This window comes from Lepidothrix coronata, unplaced genomic scaffold, assembly GCF_001604755.1.
Source record: "Lepidothrix coronata isolate B3197 unplaced genomic scaffold, Lepidothrix_coronata-1.0 Scaffold34, whole genome shotgun sequence".
Classification (NCBI taxonomy): domain Eukaryota; kingdom Metazoa; phylum Chordata; class Aves; order Passeriformes; family Pipridae; genus Lepidothrix; species Lepidothrix coronata.
In genome coordinates, this window is record NW_016690214.1 from 2,896,135 (window position 1) to 2,917,075 (window position 20,941).

Below are 20,941 nucleotides of genomic sequence, written 5' to 3' on the forward strand. Positions count from 1 at the left end.
AAGATAAACCCAGCTCCCCAGTCTGTTGAATTTTGAGAGGCTCAGGGGCTGTCTGCAACTTAGAATACTCCCAGCTTAAACTGAGCTGAATTCAAATAAACACATTTTTAAAAATCCTACACTTACAGGAGTGAACCTTCATGTTCAAACCCAGCTTTGCAGCCCAACCCTTTGCTGCATTACCTGACTGGCCAACAAAACTGTGTTCAATACCCAAGGCACACGAGGTGGTTTCTTGTTTCCCACCCCCCGATCCTGTTTATTTTAATAAAAAAATAGATAAGAGCTTTTGCTGCCAGGTTTAATAGAGCAAACTCCTCCATCCCCATCACCAGTCCATGGAGGATGTTCCTTTTCACTGGGATTCAAACAAATTCCTGTGTGTGTCACCCCTTGTGAGCTGCTGGAAAAAGATCAGTGACAGGGATCGAGAAGGAAGCTACGCTTGTCCATTCTGACTTTTCTTGGAATGTCTGAAATGGAAATAGCGTTTTCCTGGAATACCAGGAGAAGAGTTTACGTTACTAAAAACCCTTTAGTAACCTCTACAAAAATGATGTTGTCGTTTTACTTCATTTTACTGCATTCTAAGTTAAAATTGTAAGATATTTACTGAACAGCTCCTTGAACTTTAGCCTTTAAATTAACTACAATCTCATGAATGAATTGTGGCTACCAAATAAAATGTGCTTTTGTAGTGACTTGGAAAAAGTGTTAATTATCAAAGCAGTTGTACACTGTAAGGCAGAGTGAACTGGGCATGAAAAGCAATAAGGTGTAATTAAGACACGGCATGTTTGAGGTAATCAGAGACAGGTCCTGATAAACAGGGCTGAGGAGAAGTGAAGAGTGTCCCAGTATGCAGGACAAACTGGTTATCAATGGTCCAGAGACACAGTAAGTCCCTTTTAGCTGTTCTCCATGTGGACAGAGGACATTGGAGACACTGGAAAATGTATCTGCATCCTTTGCTGGAAATACATGTGTAAATCTACATAATAGAACATTATTGGTATTTATGTCCAAAGAACATAGTGTAAATGGTGGAAAAAATGTAACCAGCTGACTCACTGTAAAATATTGTTAATGAAAACTCATTCTTAAAAATCTATGAGCTCGTACACCGCAGATAAACAGCTGGCTGTTTTCAATAGCACAGCTGGTGTAGAAGCATAAAATGACTACAATTTGAACAGGACATGAGCTATATTTGGCAAACCATTTGCATGCAAGCAGAACATTTGCAACTTAATTTTCATTTATTTTCATTTTGGTTTTCATTGTACACCTGTTAACCAGAGATCTGGACCTGCTGCCATTGATTTCAGCCTCACTTGTTTGGTTGTAAGCCACGATGTGCCAGGATACTGGAGATTTAGGGTAGGCCGTGGTTTTTTAGCTGGAAGTACCAGAGGATAGTGACTTTCTGAACATCCAGTGGGTTGTTGCTGAACTGTCATTCACGGGAATTTAGACAGATAAAGTATCTAAAGGATGTAATTTCTTCCCTGAAAAGGCAAAGCAGCATGAAAGCAGTAAGAATGGCACTTCACAGCGTGCAAAAGTCAACTGTTCCTGCTGCAACTGTTTGTTTGTGAGGCTACAAAAGCTTGTTCCCATGAATTTGGGCAGCAGCAAAGAATACTGCTGATGCAAGTCAGCAGATGTGTGGTGCTTTGTGACTCACAGATGCGTGCAGGAATTAGCTGAAAGAAAAATTTCAAGCTCAACTCTAAATTCTGACTGGTCGGATTCTTTATGTATCACTGGGGGAAGTGACATTTATACCTCTAAATGACTTTCTAGGGCCTCGAATCCCAACAGTGCATCATATGGATCCAGATGTTTGGGGTTATTCCTTCTGGTTTTTTGGGAGAGTTGATTGATCTTTTGTGTAGATAAAAACAGATTTGCTTTTGAAGACGGTAGTTTAGAAAGCTGCCTCTGCTTCTGGAGCTGCTCTCTCCTGTTTGTGCCTCAGGGACACGTGAAACACCAGTTCAGAGAAACTTCTTTGCACCAAGGATATTTCTGCCTGACAAAGGGAGTGCAGTGCAGAGGTGCCTGGTTTGCTCTCGACAGCTTAGCTTGGAAACAAGAAGTCAAATGGTGGATTAGTGTAGAGTCCATGCTGCTGTTTGGCCAGGCTAAAGGAGATTTACTGTCAGTTCAGGAGTAGTCTGGGATCTCTGCACAGAACTGGAAGAACCCCTCCCTTCTGCCTTCTCTGTTTATTATTCATGCTTTCCTTGCAGAATTTCCCAAGCAGTCAAACCCAGCAGTACTCTTTTCACAGACCCCTAACCCACAGTGTAGTTATTTCACCAGGAAAATAGAAATACAAACCACTACTTCACACTGGTAAGTTCTGCTACATAACAGAGACTTCCAAGTTTGAGTTTGTTTTCTTCCTGCATGTAAAAAACAAGGATTATTTCAGTGGCAAGACGTTTTCTAACTCTGCAGTGGTTGTCAGTTTGACTAGTTTCCCTCCATAGCAATGTCCTGCAGTAAAAACCTTGAGGATGGTGTTTGTCAAGACATCTTCACCTCCACTGCTTGCAGAGTAGAAGCTCTGTGCAGCACTTGAAAGGAAACCAAACCAAAACCCAAATGCACAAATTAGCCAAGGAGGAGCCAACACAAACCCCTCAAACACCAGCACACTGCACATTCCTCCGTTCTTGTTAAAACCCATGTAGGAATGTTAATAACAGGGGGAAACAAATCACCTTGTCAGAACCTGGGGCTTGTGTCAGGACAAGATTTTCTGAAATGATTGTTAATAGCTGTGAATCATCATGTGCAGGAGTTTGGGGATCAGAGGGCACAGCCTGGGAGCTCCATCAGCCAGGGCTGGAATTGCCCACATGTGAGGGCTCTGCTCCAACCTCCAGATGAGCATGAGGATGCATCAGGCTTCACCCACCTCAGAAGGCAGATTAAAATGATGTCTAACAGTGTTAACATGAAGGATTTATGGTTAGTGAGTGAGATAAGAGAAACCACTTCTGTTTCAGTAATTACCGCTTAGAATTAAAAAGAAATTACAGGTGTGTGTTGTGGTAACAGCACTGAGCTGGAAATCACTAGATTGAGGCTAAATTCCCTATCCTACCACAGACATCTCTTTTAAGGTTGAGATATTAATTTCTGTTCCAATTAATCAAGTATAAAGTAAGGATAATGCTTTCTTTGCCTGTCTTCAGTATCTTAACTGCAAGCTTTTCATGTTTATAGCAGGCTTAGGTCTTCATCCAGACCTGAAAACAATGCCTTCAACATCAAAACAAACACAATAGGAAACCTCAGTGTATCCTCCTCAACAAAAATATTTACTCAAGAAGGTACATTTCCAAACAAGTTATTCCAGAGGTAAAATATCTCTGGGAAACTGCTGGGAAGAGGTTGCTCAGAGTGACAAGGCTGTGCATGTTTGGACAGGGAACTTCCCTGCGATCACCGTGCTTGTCTCGTGGTGGTCCTTTGAGGAATAATCAGAAATTGTTTTAAATCATTCTAAACACGGACAAGCGATGAATAATATTCCTATTAATATTTTTAATTAAAAAAAAAATCTGAAGTTCTGGAACACGTTCACAAGGAGCACACAAAGAGTCTTCAAAGATTGTGACTTGAAAATAGATCAGAAATGTGTCAGTTTTAAGATTGTTTTCTATGAATGAGACAGCATTCTATCAATCAGAATTCCATAATCAAATTGCTACTGTTTTGCCATAACCAATGCCCTTGGGTTCAGTGTAGCTGGGCAGCTGGAACTAAAGGTGAAGCTGATTCATGGTATTTTCTTGCTGTAAATAAATCTTTACTAAATTGAGGTCAATGACAAAACAACTCCTGCCATCAGTGGAGGCAGGACTGTGCCCTTTCGAGCTGCCCTCGTGCACAAGTTCAGATCTGTTGCAGTTCAGTGGGTGCTGGTTTTCTTCATTTTTTTTCTGTTTTACCACTGCAGTTTTCTGGGAATGGGAGTAGAAGCCACTGGCGTGTTTTAGCATGAATCACTGCGTGAGAAATACTTTCCATTGTGGAAATGCAGCTGAACAATCCTTACCTTGAATAGGTAGAAAAGACACTCAGTGTCTTCTGGCCTCCAGCTTTTGTCTGCAGGGAGGGATCTCACTGCTGGCTTAGAATAAAAAATTGCAGAAATTGAAAAGGCAGCACCATCCCAAATGGTTTAGTTTAGTTATAGAAAAGTAAATGCAGATGAAAGGGTTCAACCATTCTTTTGAATGTGAGAATTGACTCGTAAAACGAAGCCAGTGATAAATCTGTTACATTTTCTGTGAGCATTCAGATAAGAGCTTCAAGGAGTGGTATGAAAATTTCAGATAAGAGATAGTTTGGGGCATAATTTCTCCTTTGAGAGAGTTTCTTTTTTACATTCCACACGAAGTTGGAAAGTTTGCACTCTGAGACTTGTATTAGATGAAACCCCGAGCACCAGTCAGTCAGGCTGAAAAAAATTCAGACATGTTTGTGCAAAGATTTCTCGTGCAGCTTCTGCTAAAGACAGTGGGAGCTCGACAAGTGAGAGATGGGGAGGGTGGACCCCTTTTTTCATTTTTTCTTTTTTCTTTTTTTTTTCCCCCTCCTATCTGGAGGATGAAAAAGCTTCTGGTTTCACTTATAATTTTAAACAAAATCAGATTGACCACCATCATGCTGTTGCTAACATGAGCCTTGTTTCTCATCTGACTAAACTCCCAACAGCAAACACCATCTGCCTGTTGAAGGAGGAGAGGAGTCACCACCCAGACAATGTCTCACTCGTTGGGGTTGGAAAACATCAAGTCTGCTACAAAAACTGCATAGCAATACCCTTAGAAACCCTCGAAATCCATGTTCTGTGCACTTGTTTTTTGAAGTTCTTCCTCTGAGATTGAATAAATTTTCCTCTGTTAAACAGAAGAATTTTCGAACAAAGACCTTTTGTCCAAATCCAAATTCAGGTCAGGTGCCACCATGTGAACTTTTACTGAATTCCTTGGAACAGTAGATGGTCTTGGCAAATTATCTTGCAGCTAAGAACATGTAAATTCAGCCTGTGATAGAGCAACATAAATAATAGTGGTACATCAGTTTACCCTTGCAGGAATAATGAGTATCATTTGCTGCTGTAAAATGGTCCTTAAGTGCTGTTTCTCCACAATATCAGTAGGAACTTTGAAAAAGCTGTGACTTTTTATTCAGGCATTTGAATTCCAGCAAGTTCTAAAAGACACATCTTTGCTTTGGATTTTATTCATGTAAATAGAAACAGTCACTTTAAAACATGTTATTTTATCTGAAATAATAGTTTTGTACTCTCTGGTTTGGTGAAGTACTATTATTTTGGAAGTTAACATTTTCCATCCTGCTCCAGAACGATTTTGAAATATTATGAAGCAGATAAAAACAAATGAATAGCACACAAAAGAGCTAAGTTAGCTACTTTAAAGTATGTTTTGTAGAATTCCAGCTGGGAAAGGTCATGGAATGGTTTGGTTGGAAAGGACCTTATTTCTCACCTCGTTCCAACCCCCTGCCAGGGACAGGGATGCCACTCACTGGATCGGGTTGCTCAGGGCCCCATCCAACCTGGCTTTGGAGAGGGGTATTTCTCCTTGCCTGGTGTCAGATCCATAGGTCTGGAAAGCCATGGCCTGTGGAGAGGCAGGAGCAGTGGGATTCCTGCAGGAGAGCTGTCCAGCACCACTCCTGGTGCCTTCTGTTCCCTTCAGCATCTTCCAAGTGAGAGGCGCCTGCTGAGCTGCCTTGGATCCCTTCTGGGAGATCTGGGGTGTCATTGGAATGTGGGGCATTTTGAGCCTCAGGGGAGAAGGAGAACCTTCCTTTAAGCACTGCCTGGGCAGCACCTGTAAAGCAGCTGCTCCTTGACAGCCCTGCTGCTGATGTACAGAGTGCAGAGTTTGCTCAGATTGATTTGCAGGCTTTGGGGTTTGGTATTTTGCAAGCGTTTTATGGTAGTGTAGGTCCTTGAAAGAACAACAACCTCTGTGGGTATCTCTGATTCATGATGCTGGAGCAAATGAAGGCTTTAGTACAAGCCCACTGTTAGCTGTCAGTGTGAACGTACCTTCATCTTGATGTTTCTGAGCCAGAATTTCCAGCAGAAACTGAGGTGTTTGTGTTTGACCATTCAAGCCGGGAGCAGAATTACAAAGGACTGCATGGAAATAGGAAATTGATATGTGCAATTATGAAACACTTTCCAGAGGTGTCCATGGCAACTAAAAGTCATGACTTTATGGGGTAACAAAAATCCCAAGAGAGATCTCAATCGAAATATTGACTTTATGGCAAACTGTAATTTATCTGCCCTCTGCTCACCCGACCTTTTCATATGGCACAGGATATAAATTACTGACCTCTTCCTTTCCATTAGAAGATAAGAACCTTATCACCTTTCCTCTCTTCTGCCATCCTTGTCACTCCCCAGGCACTCATCTTTGTTCTCAGGGGGTCTAATTGATACATATCTAATTAAAGGCAAAGCAGTTTTCCTCAACTTGCATTTGGCTTTGAAGTGTGGTGCTTTGATTTCAGACCTGAAGAACAGCTTCATGTGCCTGAAAGTTATTCTTTTTCCAACTGTACTTGTTGATCAGATCAAATACACAACCTCTGTGTACAAACTCTGCCTTGCCTGTGCACCAGTGCATTCATTTATTGTTAGTGAAAAAGAGAAGACAATTTGTCATGGATCTTGTTAAAGGGTACATGTGAGGTCTGCAGCTCTTCAGAGCTTTGGAGGTTAGGGCAAAATGTTCAAATATGATGAGATAGGGGGGAAAAAAAGGATTCAGTAGAGACAAAGGTAGATAACTGGATTAGCAAGTAAAAAATGTTAGGATTTAATGATCCTGCAAGATGCAAGTTCTAAATTTCTTACCTTCTTGTGGCCTGCCTGCTGCAGGGGAATAAACTGGAGTTATTCCTCCATCATCCTATTCCTTGTCATTGTGTTTATTAAGACTGTCCTGTTGCCAGTTGCTAATAAAGTCTGTGATGGTTTGGTTGTTTTTTTTTCCCCAGGCTAATTGCTCTTTTGATTTGGGCTTTTTCAAGTATGTGATAGGATTGCTGTTTATAAGATGCAATAACCACAAGAATCTCGTGGAGTTTTCCGAGGTCAGACTGTCACTGTGCTTTTGTTTGCTTATGCTGAGCTGGTCCTTGGCAGCCCCTGTGGCAGCTCAGCCAGTCCCTAAATTAACAGGTTGTTCTTTGTATTGGAAGGGACTGATGTGATTGAAGTTATTGGCATGTATATGCCCAAACAAATTGTTCTGGGGGAGACAGAGGGATCCAAGTGGAGAAAACTGGACAGGTCCAAAGACAGTTTGTTATAAGAACCCTGGTACGTTCAAGAATGTGCAAAGGACTAGAGAATAAAATTTCAGACCAGAAAATGAATGGGAAAGTACAGTTTTATTCCAAAATCTTTGTTAACGAAGGTTCAAGGATGTACTTTTTGTTATATTTCTCTGAAGACAAAAGCCCTGGTGTACATGCAAGGCATAGTGAGAAAAAAATCAATTGCTGGTGCAACAATTTATTTTTCTGTAATAGCAAAGTTGGGCCAATCCTCCTGTGGTTTGGCTTCCTGAGTAACTCAAGAGCCTATAGAAAAAGAATCATTGAAGTGCTTAAATTAATTTTAATAATATTGCCAAATCACTCATCTCAAACTTCTTTTTTCAAAGGGCTTAGAATCTCGTGGTTTGGTGTTTTTTTTCCTGTTTCTGTGCACCAGCAATAGTTACCCAGAATCTTTTTGCAGGGTAGGACAGGAGAATCCTGTCCCACAGAACTTTTAGAGTTCAGCTGCTGGTTAAAATCCCTTGTCAGCACATGGAAGCACTAGATTAATTGTTTATTTATTCTTCCTTTATATACTTACAGCATAATTCTTTACATGTGCATGCACACAGATTTTGTTATTTTTTCCACAAGTGGTGCCCTGGACTTAATAAGACAACGGGAGGACCCCAAAAATAGCGTGTTTTGCCTTTAAACTACCTTTTATGTGCACATAAAATTACATCATTACATCAAACTAATCTTTTTGTCTTGGTTTTGCTCTGCAGTACAGGATTGGCCAGCTGTACATGATCAGCAAGCACAGCCATGAGCAGAGTGACCGAGGGGAGGGGGTGGAAGTGGTGCAGAACGAGCCCTTTGAAGACCCCAACCATGGCAATGGGCAGCTGACAGAGAAACGTGTCTATCTCAACAGGCAAGTGCAATAAAACTGGTTTCTCCCAGTGTGGGCTGTAATAAAAATTTGCAAGGAATGCCCCTTGCAGGCAAAGAGAGAGCCTTTCTGTTTCAGTGGAACGTGTTCCCAGGAATACCTGCTGCTTCCTGAGAGCCAGAGGAAGATGGGATAGTTCGGTGGCTTGAAATAGAGGGATTATTGCTACTCCTTCTAGAGAATCTCTTCCAAGAGAAGGAATTATAACTTGAAGTTAAGGATGTCCTGAAAATCAGAACTTTTGTCTTCTTTTACACTGAACTGTTTGTCATTTCGTTTTCTAAAATTGTTGGGGAGGGGGAGCCAAAACTAAAAACCAAAACCAACAAACGCCCCACCCCCCCCAAGAAAACCAAAACCAAACCATTAAAATATTTGTTTTAAAGTTTTTCTCACCTCATAATCGTGTCCCAAAGCCAACATTTTTGGTGCTGGAGTTTGCCTCAGCGAAGTTAATTTGCATAATAAATGATCGTTAGGCTCCTACAATGACAACCTTCTGGACCATCAGGCTTAAAGACCTGGTGGACAATTTGCTTTTGTTCCCCCCGAAGTTCCATCATTTCTTAGACTTGTGGTGAAATGATGCTGCTGAGGCATCGATTCCTCCACACTCCCAGGCCAGAGATGTTTATATATAGATTTGTGTCCTGTGAAATATATTGCTCAATCTGTTCCCGTTTGCACTACTGCTGATCTAATTGAATATCCCTGCTTTTTGGAAGTTCTTCTTTTCCCCTGGGCCTGTTTCATTTTATTAAACTTTTGCTCTGCAGCATTTTTGGAGTGGGCATAGAAACACTCCAGCTATTGTTTTTACATTGCAGGTGACTCCTGCACTGCAAGCCTCTGACATCTCTGACCTTAACTCAGGCCAAATTCAATCACCAGTGATGTTGCACACACACACACACATAACATAGGAGTCCAATAATATATATCTTGCCAACATTTAATATTATTGTAATTGTAACTGTTCTCTCACAGGCTAGATACAGGACTTGGAAAAAATCAATAAATGCGTTCCCACTGTAGAGCTCCCAGAATTTGTGTAGTTTTTTAAATGTTTCTGGATATTTCTTTCCAGCATGTTAAAAAGCAATAAGGCTTTAAGCACTGAAGAGCATTTCAGAATTGCCACTTGAGGGTGATTCAGAACCACAAGGACCTAGAAAACATGTACAAACCATACTTGGGAAGTGGTTCCTGGTAGTGCAGGCAGTGGGACAAAGGATCTTTCAGCCAAAGATGGGTACAAAGACTGACAAAGAAGATCTGAGTGCCCACTCAAATCTTTTCAGAACATCCACAACCTCCAGCTGTGGTGGATGTTTGAAATCAGGCTGACCAAGTTTGATAATAACTGTGAATCCTCCATCTCTAGATTTGCCATTTTAATCTGGGTTTGGTGTCACAGTGCCACCAGATATTGCACTGCTATTTGTGGGAGGGATCAGCAGGTTTTCAGGCCACTGTGGATTGTGCCTGGAGGCCAAAATATCCCTGGAAAGCTTCACTCCAGGAGATGTGCTTCAGTACAAGATGTGCTGCAAACTTCTCTGCCTGCCTTCCTTGAGGAACAGGACTCCCCACACCAGCTTTTCTCTGCCTCATTTTTCTCCTTCCAGGGCCCACTGCCCTAATAAACTGGGGAGCTTTGCTTCACTCTGTTTTCTTCTGGACTGATCTCTCTTGAAGAAATTTGAGCTTCTGTATTTCAGTGATGGTTTCTTGCAAATACTTGTGCATTATTTGTGTTGTCTTCTCTTACCTGCCAATCCTTTAATTCTTGCAGAGGGTCTTCTTGCTCACCAGTGGTTTCAGCTGCACTGTCTTTAAGAAACACATTCTCCCTGTGTGCTGAGAGACTGAACCTCACCTGGGGAATAATAATAAGAATAAAAATAAGAAAAATAAAAGAGATAATGTGATCCACAGATACTTGTGCTGCTGAAATAGAAATATTATCTTTTCATTCTCTGAGTGGACCCTTGGAACAATTCATGTGTGCCTGTGACTGGGACTTACTGGCAATTCTGAGTATAATATGTGTTTTGCTCATAAAATTATTTTTTACAAGATGTGCTGTACCAGTGAGGATAGGTAGACAGGCAAATATGCTAAAAACAATAACCAAAAAAACTGCAAAATGAGCAGATGTATGTTTTCAAGTGTCAGTGTAACCTTAGTTATATTTAGAATTGTTTACTGCCTCTTCTCTCCTGCTGGAACAATGTTTTCAGAAGCTGAAAGTCTCTGCATCCTCTGGTATTTATAATTTAGGCATCAGAGTAAAGTTTAGCAGGGGTAAGGGAGGCAGTCATAAAAACACTGACAGAGGCTGACAAAATAAACAGATCTGATACAGGGAAGTCTATTATGCAGGATGTAAAATGCTGCTTAAAAGTCTGTACACAAGAAAGGTTTATGTAAAGAAAAGAATCGAGTTTTGAGCAATGTCATCAAAGAGCAAAAGTCAATGCACTTGGCTTTGGATCTGTAGATAATGTACTAACTCTGCATTTTGCCTCTGGACAGATAAAATATTTATGTGTAGCTAGACCGTAGTTAAATAAACCTTAATGATCCGAACTGTATTTTCCTCAGAAATTTGCTAACGTGGAAAGTTAATTTACTTTCTGCACACAGTTATCTAAACAGAACTGTTTCAAACGTTTCCACTTGGAAAATGGAGGTTTGAAAGCCTCCAGTTCAGTAAAGATTCAGTCTTGGTCCAGGTGACTTTCTCAACGCTTGGCCAGACCAGCAATTGGAACTGAGTCCCTCAAGAACAAGGATATTTGTGGTCTGCAAGGTGCCTTGGAGTGACCAGTCCTGGCAGCCTCAGTGCTTATAGCTGAAGTCATTAAGAAAGGCTTGAAAGAGGAATTACAGTGAACTTGCCTTTTTAAAATGTTTCTTTGTTCATCAGTTTTTGTGACCAGAGTGCCAGAAATAAGAGACGCAAGAACCGTGGTAAAAGAATGCTCCCCCTCTGCCATAGTATTATTTAATTATCCTTTAATGATGCTGTATCCATTCATTTCTGGCCCTGCTGCTGTTGTACCACCGTGCTGGTGAGTTCTGTTGACAGACTGAGCTCCGAGCTGTGACATCAGTTCCATTAATTCCCTTCCCTTTTGTTATTTACTTTTCCCATCAGCAGAGAGGGGCAAATGCTGCCTGCCAGCCTCACGAGGTGTTTTGAGTGATTTGTTAATTTTAATAGAAAACCCTCCCACCTGGGAGTTGGTGTTGGTAGTGTGGGAACAGCTGCGTGCCAGGTGAGCTGAACATGAGGGTTGGAGTGCTGGCAGAGAATATGGAGGGAGAAAAAACAGCCTCTACGGAGAAGAAATCATGGATTTGGGATGGAAGCAGACTGAAATCCGTGTTTCCTCACGAGCTCTTGTCGGAGGGTGCCTCCCTGTGGTTAAGGGTGTGGTGCCCTGGTTACACCTGGGGTGGACCAACCTTTTGAGTCCAGCCATGGCCAAAGGGCTGGGGCCAGGAATTCCCGAAATCTGCCAGGAATTCCCCAACTCTGCAGCCTGGGTTCAATATGCTCAGGGATCATTGCACTGGCACCAACCTGCTCCCCCCGGGGAGGGGAGCCTGCCTTGCTTTCACCTGTGCTGTGGGGAAAGCTGAGGCATGAAAAATGAAAATACTCCCATGAAGTCCGGGCATTGCTGTGGCCCCTAAAACACCTGCCAGGAAACGAGCACCTTCTTTTCTACAAGGCTCAGAAGTCATAAAGTCTTCTAATTTAATGTTTTCTTTTTCCTTTCAGCAAGCTGCCTAGCTGGGCTAGAGCAGTCGTTCCCAAAATATTTTATGTTACAGAGAAGGCCTGGAATTATTATCCTTACACAATCACAGGTAAGGATTACAGCAGAAATGATGAGTGGGTTGTGATTTTGGGATAGTTGAGTCTATCTTCAGAAGCTCCAAGTTACATCCTGAGCAATACATGCCAAGTTTCTGTAATAACTCCTGTTGAACTGCATATATTTTTCCACCTTATATTTACTGATATCAGGAAATAAAGATTATTTATTATATGTCTGTAAGGACAGGTAAAAACTGGAGAGTTGTATCTATGCAGTTTCATCCTTGCAAAGAAAACATCAGGTGCTTGAGTTCTGTGTGACTTGTGTCCTAAATTTATTGTCCCATAGACTTTAGTCAAATAAAATCAGCAGACTATCTGACACAATAATCTTTATTATTAATGTATGTTTACTGTAAGGATCTTGCATCATTGTTTTATTTCACATTTCTTCTTTTTTTTCTTTTCCCTCATCGTTCTTTTTTTTACAAATGGACAACTGGAAATCAGAATACACAGTAAGTTTTTCTTCCTCTTTTTATTCTAAAAATAGAAAAAATATGTAAAATATAGTAGTAGAATCCAAACTGATTCCTTTCTAATATAACTAATTCATAATGGATTCAGTAGTGTAACTTTATTTCAGCTATTTGTTTAAGAAATTTAAGGGGAAATTTGAAGTGTTTCTATGGAGATCCTATAAATTATTTACCTTATTTTTTTATCACTTTGAAATAATTTGATATATCTGTAGTTACTGACTGTAACAAAGAGAAGCCTCTGTAAAACAGGGCAAGGCTTTTAAGGTTCCAGTTATTACGTGGAGACATGAGAACAGATTTTATTTTATTTATTGTTTTATTAACTTATAAAATGCTCGTCTCTGGTATAGTATCTGGGAAACTGTACAATCTGTAGACAAAATTAAACATAATCTGGGCACAGTGCCCAGAAAAATCAGCTATTCTCTCTAGCAGAGCTAAGGCAAAATATAGCACGTAAATCATGAGAAAAATTGTTTTAAATGTGCTGACCTCAATAATGTACAGTAAGTTTTCAGCAGCCTTTGGAAGATGAGGAGGAGATGGTGAGGAAATTCCAGGTGAAGGGACCTTCTGGAAACTCCTGCTTTGATTTAGTCTGAACTTCTGACTGGTGGATAAAACATAATCCACTTGTTTTTCTTAACTCTGCAGTGCTCAAAATGTTTGTGCAGATTTTTTAAAAACTCATAAAGCATAAAGAGAGGAAAGAGATTTCAGGGTGATAAATGTGGAAGAGGGAACATAAAGGGATTTAAAGGCTCCGATCTGAAAGGTGGAGACCAAGAGCTGAAACTGTAATGACCAGATTTGAAAACCCAAAGCACCAAACTGTGCTTTTCAATATGTGCTGTAGATATTTCTTTCTTTTTCTGCTTTATTTCATGTTTAAAGTTCATTTGATTGTCAGAGGAAACACAAATGCCCCAAAAGGGACAGTAGTAATGAGGGACAAATTCTCAGCTTTTTGCCCGAAGATGTTTTCAGTTCACATTAATTAAGGGTTTACCTTTGAGAGCACATTTAGTTTTAGGCTGGGAAGGTGACATTTGCTGTGTTGCACTGATGTCTCTCCACTGGATATTTGAAAGTAAATCTGAATTTTTTTATGTGAATCTTTTTTTTCCTTTAACTGCAAGAGACGAGTGGGAACGATGAAAAGGGATGGTAGCAGACAGAAATATATATGTCTGAATTTGAAATGCAACACATTCTCAAAAGCAAACAGCAATGCTGTGCTCAAAGAACCTGAACCAGGAGGTGATCTCTGTGTAATCCCATGAAACCACAGCTGGGACACATTTCAGTGCAGGTTGGTGGAAGGTGAACAGCTACAGAGATGTTCAGGAGCATCAGCAGAAATGATTGCAGGGCTGGAGAGACTTGTAAAGTAAAACTAAATTGGTCTCCAAGTGTAGAAGGTAGGCAGAGCAGTCACAAGTGACAGTATAACTGCCTGGGGGAGCTGGGGACTAATTACTCACCATGGTGCAAGGAAACAGAACTAGAAATACTGGGATGAGATGAGGGAAACTACTGCAGACAAAAATCTAAACTATGTTTTAATGCAGCTGATAGACTGTAAATTTATCTTCACGGAAAACAGAGACAGTGCCTTTGCCTCAAACTGTTGAATCTAGAACAAAAATGTTAAATGTACCACTGGGAATAATTCCTATCCCTGTCTGGAATATTTCTCTAAATTATGATCTTCCGTAGTCATTAGAGAATTCTGAAAGAAAGAATAAGCCCACAGGCATTGCCCAAAATATGTAAGATAGCTTGGAAACCCTTTTCTTAGAGACAGCAAATTCCCTCCAAAGGGTCTGTGGGCCGTGGTAAGAGTTAAATTGAGCCTCACTTCAAGGAAAGCTGATTCTAAAGGCAGGCCAATAATTGGATAAATAAAGCATAATCTTATCAAGTACATACTGCTCTGTGGTGTGTTCACACCTTATTAACCTTCAAGTTCCACTCTAAACAGAGGGAAGGACCTTAAAGGTTTAGGATGTTATTTCAGTGTCTGTCAGTGATTTGGAAGAGGATGAACAACAGACTGAATCTTGCTGATGGTCTGAAGGCTTTTTCATTTGTAAAATACGAAGGCTGGTGAGAAATATTCAAGCCCATATTCTATCAACCTGGTTCTTCTGTGGAATATTATGGAATTCATAAATATGACCTTCTTAGGGGCCTGAAATTAGGACACCTAAGAAAAAAACGCTCGCTGGGCATTGAAAATAATTTTCAGAATATTGCTCTCTGCAATGGCTGTATAAAAAGCCAAGAGTGATTGGATGCATGAAAACAGGAATGGAAATTATACTGTCATGATGTTAGTCCTTAATAATCTGGGGCCAGTTATGGATAAATTTGACAGCAAACAGCATGTCTGCTCCCAAGTCCTGACAGCCATATTAAAAGTATGGAAAGCAGCTGACACACTTGAGATAATGAGCTGAGCAGAACTATTGCACAAGCAATGCCTTTGTGGTGTGTAAGATGTGAAATCGTGTGTCGGGGGAGCATCTGCAGATGTACCTCGTTAAAGCTGCCACACAAAAGACTTCCTACCAGGAAGATGACACATGGCTACTGTCCCAAGAAATGCTGTCTCAGAGCTGGAGATAATCCTTGAAAGCTTCCTGCTGACATTGAGAGGGAGGAAGAAGTCGAAAAAAATACTTTGGGAGCTGAAGCCAAAGGAAGTCAGGCAGATTTGGGGGTGCTATTTCAGGAGTAAGATGTCCCTGTAAAGTTCAGTTTAGGTGGCTGTGTGAGAAAGTCTTTCAGGTTATTCAGGAGCTGCTTTGGTTTTGATCTTGTCATTAGAAACCTGACAAGATACCTTGCCAAAATACATGATTAATTTTTATCTAGGAGTTCATTTAATATTGTGATTAGGTTGATGTTAAGATGATAAAGTTGGGATACTGTATCTGGGGCACAGCAGAAAGGGAGCCCTATGGATTCCATTCCATAAGGGATTCCAGGACTTGGGAATCAGCAAGTGCCTCCTGCCCAGCTACACCTGCATTCCCAGGGGGAAAGCTGCTGGCCTGGGAAAGAATTCCTTTGCTAGTCACAGGCTGGGCCCTTTGTCCCTTGGAGGATGGAGGAAAGATGCCTTGCAGCTCTCAACAACCCCTTATGTGCCAGCTTATCACAGCCTTGGCAAATACGTCTCTTGAGTGGAAAATATTTATGCTATTCTTGGTGGGCAAGAACCAGGGAACTTGCAGGAGGCTTTGTTATTTTTCTTTCTGGATTAGAAATAATTAACCAGAAAGCAAACCTGTGTCTCTTGCAAACCAAACGAAAAGGAATTGTGTAGAACTGAGTTTCTTTGCCTGCACTGGGATATTGTTGGAAAATAAACAGCACAGAGCAAATATCCATTTGAGCTGCTCAAGTGACAGTGGAGATTCTGGACAAAAAAAAAAAAAAAAGAGAGGAGCCCTCAAGCAAACAAATAATCAGATCACGAATGTTTGGTGACTAAACCGTGGTACAAAAACTTCATATGATCGAAGTGCAGTGAGAATGAGCCAAACAAAGTTTAGCTCTCAAGTTGGAGCACAAAGAGCTTTGGAAAAGTACAAACAGAATTGAAGCAAACTCTTTTGAGTTTGAAGGAGCAGTTCAAGTGTTTACCAGGGAGCATTTCAAATAGATTTGCTGCCTGACCTGAACAGCTTCAGTGTTGTTAGCAATATTTCACTTCTGGGGCTGAAATTAAAAAAAAAAACAGCTGGACAAATTTTTTTTTGTGCATAATTTATGGCCAGTTGTTGGTTTCATAATTATGTAAAGCAAAATAAACACTGAAATGACATGGTTTACTCCCTGTGAGGAGGAGGATTCCTTCAAGATGCCAGTGTCTCAAATTAACTTAGGAATGGGATATAAATTCAGAATGTTTATGAAAAACAGTTATGGAACAGAAAGCAGGAGACAACAATTCCTTTGATGATTTATCACAATGACATTAATTCTTCCACAGCAAATGACTGAGGAAAATAAAATTATGTCATCTGGTATGTGTCAAGGCCCCAGAGTGAGAGTTGCTAAATGGTCCATTACTGACCTGCTGGTTTCTGATTACTTTTGAGAATAGGCATGTTTTGTGCTTCACTTTGCTGCTGGTTTATCTGTGAAGTAAATTATCTGGAAGGAAGGTTTTTGTAACTGTTATTTTTATAATGAGATGACTTGAGAAGGAAAATAGTTGTTTCAGATAAACATGGCTGTAGAGTTTTTTCCTGTGTTCGCTTGGTCTGATTACCAGCCCTTGAGATTTGGATGTAACCCATCACTCTTCAGTGCATAAACTTTTCTCCAGTTTGAGTAGATAAAGAGCCTGCATGAAAAGTGTAACAGAATCTTAATGAAGGATTAGAGCCTAATGCAAAGTCACTACCAGAATTCCTCCCCTCTCACCCCCAACTCAGAAGACAGGCTGGTGTCACTGCTCTAAAAAAACACGGATTTGTATCCCTTAGAGGTTCCAGCAAACAGGAAGGACCTCTGTAGTATTTATAAAACCCAAATAACATATTTTTAGAAAGCTTCAAACCTGTGTTCTCATCTAATAGCTTAATCCCATTGAAACAAGTAAATCAAAACTGCTTAGAGAATTCCCTTTTTCCAGCACTGGCTTATTGTGAAGCAAGCCAAACCCCCCTGATTGATGGGACTGTCATTTCCACTTGTGCACGCAGCTCCTCCCTGCTGTTCCTCCTCAATAAGCAGGTTACTGCTCCCATGCATCAAAGACAGAGATCCTAAGGGAAGGCAAAGCCAGAGAGAAGAGTTTCACAGTGGTTGGAGGCAACTTGTTAGTCACTGTTTCATCTCCAAGTTACTGCATGTAATACAAACAGTGGGTTTCTTTCTCAGCTTGTTTATGAGTTTTGCTCCCTGGTTTATTTTCAAGCCCTGCTTTTATATTGTTCTCTACCCTTTCCGCTCAACAGCACTTTGGTTTTGCTGTTTGCCAGCTTCCTGTGCTTATCTTGCTGTCCAAATTCTCCTCCCTCTCGTGGAGTCACATCTCCCCAGTCCTGCCATCCCCCTGCCCAGCCCTTTCCGTCCGTTCTCTTCCACCCTTGTCATCCTGATGGCTGCTGGTCTGTGCCCTGGGTGACCTGTATCCCACAGCAGCCCTGGGGTGTCACAGGCAGTGCTGTCTGGAGCAGTCTGAGGCTACTCAATAACATGATGGCCATTTTCCAAGGAACTTTGGATATTCCACCTTCCACTACCCCCTAATGTCACATCCCCTTTGTCTGTTATAGAGAAGTAGGGACTCCATTTGCCTTTCCCAGTATTTTGCTCTTCAGTAAAGAAATGCTGTTGTCACCCACTGAGTACCAAAATAGTGCCCCAAAATTTTTAAATTCGAAGGGTGTGGTATCTGGAAATGACCATTTTTAAAAAGATTTAATTTGGCTTGACCACTCACCTCACTGTAGCAGTCACTGGGTTCTTTACCTGGAGGTTCCATGGAGATTGCTCTGTAAAGGATCCAGTTCCACCTGTGTTGCCAATATAATGTATATGTGACCATATAGAAAAAATCATCAATCTGAGAAGTGGTGGGAAATGAGAGAGAAAATTTACATGAAATGTCTGCCTGGCCAGGCTTTTATGTTAAGATTTAGGGGGATGTGCTTCTGCTGCTTAAATAAAAAGTGGGATTAATTCTTACTGTACAAAAATAACTGCCAAGGATTGTGGATTAATATTCACAAGGAGCAGGAGAAGTGAAGTGCAAGGGTGAGGTCTCTAGCAGGTCTTTGAACACTCTGCAGACAGAAACCATGTGGAAAATGAAATGTGGAAAATGTCAGCTGCAATGGCATTGATGAACTGGCATCACTCACACAAAGCAGGTTCCAGAGGGTAAAGAAACCTCTCTCAGATGAACATATTTACTGACAACTCCAGTAATTCCTGCAGCCACCTCGGGTGTAATTACCATGCAAAGGTTAATCTGACAGCCCTGTCCATAAAACCATTGTCACACACCGTGTGTTTGACTGTCTCTTTAAGACTTTGGCAGTGTTTTGGCACACTTGGGTTCTACCCTGTTCTTGTAAGTGTTGCTTATTGCCATGGCAACGCTAATCAATCACCGTGCTAAAAATAGGCCTTTCGTTTTTCAAGAGGTTATATGTGGGGAATTGCAAATGCAAGTGCAGGCTGTGCTTTCCGTGTGCTGCATTCATTCCCTTCATTTTCATGAGGAAATGCCCCTGTATCCTGCATTCATTCCCTTCATTTTGATGTGGAAATGCCCCTTCTCGTGTGTGGTAATTACTGTTGCAGGCCGGTTATTGCAGTGCTCTCACGAGCCTTAAACCTCTCTCAGCTCTTCCAAAATTGAGGTGCCAAATATAGAAAGTTTAAGAAAACAAACAAATAAACCCCTGAGAATATTCCCCTTGTTTGGTTTTGAGTGTCACAGGTATACTGGGGTATAACAATTTTTAAGGGGTTTATAAGACATCTAAAAAGTCTGAAGGTGACCATATAGAAAACACTTGCTTTGAGAGCTTTACACCTTACCATTGAAGACACTGAAGATTTTTGTACTATTTTGTAGAACTTAAGTCTAATTTCAAGTTAAAGATTGAATTTACCACTATTTTATTCCAAAGAGGAGCCTTGCAAGCTGTAGATACAGTGAGATGGAGAGCTGAAAACAGTACCTTGTGCATTCCTGAGTGTGCTGGGGATTGATGACCTCCAGGTCTGTGCTGGAAGAACATGGGCCCCAGGAGAGGCAGAGCAGGAAGGGAGTAGTGCTTGGAAGAAAAAAAATCTGCTCAAGGGTTTATTACCTATTATTCACTCCCCAGTTTGATTCTGACTGTTGCATAACAATTTTAATTCCCGGCTAAGTAAATACAAGGCCACTTTAGGAGGGGGGAAAAAAACCAACAACTTTTTGCATGATGAATAATAGTCTTTTGAATGATGCATAAACAGTGTTCTGGTTCTGCCAGAGCCCTCTGCCAATTAGTCAGAGCGCAGCTGATGAATCATGAGACACATTCTGTGAAATGTTCAAAAATTTGGGCCCTGCTTAGCGTGTTCCTGAAAGCCAGCGAGACCCCCCACGGCTGCTGGAGCAGTGGCTGCCAGTCACTTGAGTTTCTGGGAGATATATTTGCAGTGCAGTTACTTTTGGGTGAATTTTTCACTTGGGGTAAACCCATGTTACCATTTATAATCTCAAATTAGGTTGTTACAGTCCTCCATGCCTAACACAAGGGAGGCTGACTGTGGGTGGGTTTACACAGGGTGACTCTGCTCTCTAATGGGGTGGCTTGAGGTAAAAGGCACTTATGATTCTTCTGTACTACTCTAAGGATCCTTGGTCTTTCCTTAGTGTTTTTTTTTTTTAAATACAAGGTTAGAAGATGTTGTGTTTTAATTAGAGTTGAGATCCTGGGTCACAGGAATCAACAACTAGATCGAAGCAGTGTCTTGGTGAACTGCTACAGTCAATATTTGGGACAGCACCATTTCAGTGTCATGACCTGACTCACAGCTGGTGACCTCCAGGCAGTGACTGAAAACAGCAGGGGTTTTTTTGGTAGCAAGGGGAAAGGGAAATCTGGCATTTGGCTTTATTCATCATTTCATCTGCAACTGCAGCCACGCCTCAGATCAACGGCACAAAGGGAGGGGGTTGCCTTTCACAGCACCTCATTTTGGGAAAACTCTCTCCCTTGTTTTTTAAGGATTGACTGTGGATGTGCTGGTTGACTACTGGATATCCTGCGCTCAGAAGAAGGTTGAGCAATGACTTGTTGGGTGATATCCGTGGAAGAAGGGACATATTTTCTGCAGCCTGCAGGGAGCTGGCTCCTCATTTCAGTTGTGCTGTAATAACTCCACCTGGCCTCCTAAATCACCTCTCCCTTAGTCATCAGCCCCTCCCTCAGAGCTCTCCCGCTGTTATCAAGCCCAAACTTGGTGTTATCAAGCCCAAACTTGGGCCAGCAGCACCTTGGCCACTGAGGCACCGTGTCCCCATTGTATAACCTGTATGTCCAGCACCTTAAAGAGCCATTTGCTGTAGGGGATTTGTGCTGCATCACACGAGGAACTGGCAGTTAATGCAAGAAAAGACTTGGTGACTAATGGTGAAGATGCTGAACTGGAGTCCCTCAGGGTTGGTTACACAGCTGCTCTGTCTGCCTGCCTGCAAAGTTGCTTTGAAAGAAAAACTGTGACATGCTAAATAAAAGAGACTTGAAGTATTTTTTCTGC

At 41.3% G+C, this 20,941-nt stretch overlaps 1 protein-coding gene across 2 annotated transcripts in view; it reads left to right on the forward strand.

The window, feature by feature from the left end:
* PITPNC1 (phosphatidylinositol transfer protein, cytoplasmic 1) overlaps positions 1–20,941 on the forward strand; it is a 76,501-nt gene that overhangs the window by 26,903 nt on the left and 28,657 nt on the right. For both annotated transcript variants that reach the window (XM_017811866.1, XM_017811867.1), the window contains exons 2-4: positions 8,118–8,266; positions 12,078–12,166; positions 12,627–12,634. In XM_017811866.1, the coding sequence (XP_017667355.1) occupies positions 8,118–8,266; positions 12,078–12,166; positions 12,627–12,634 (246 nt within the window). The remainder of the gene's footprint in view (positions 1–8,117; positions 8,267–12,077; positions 12,167–12,626; positions 12,635–20,941) is intronic.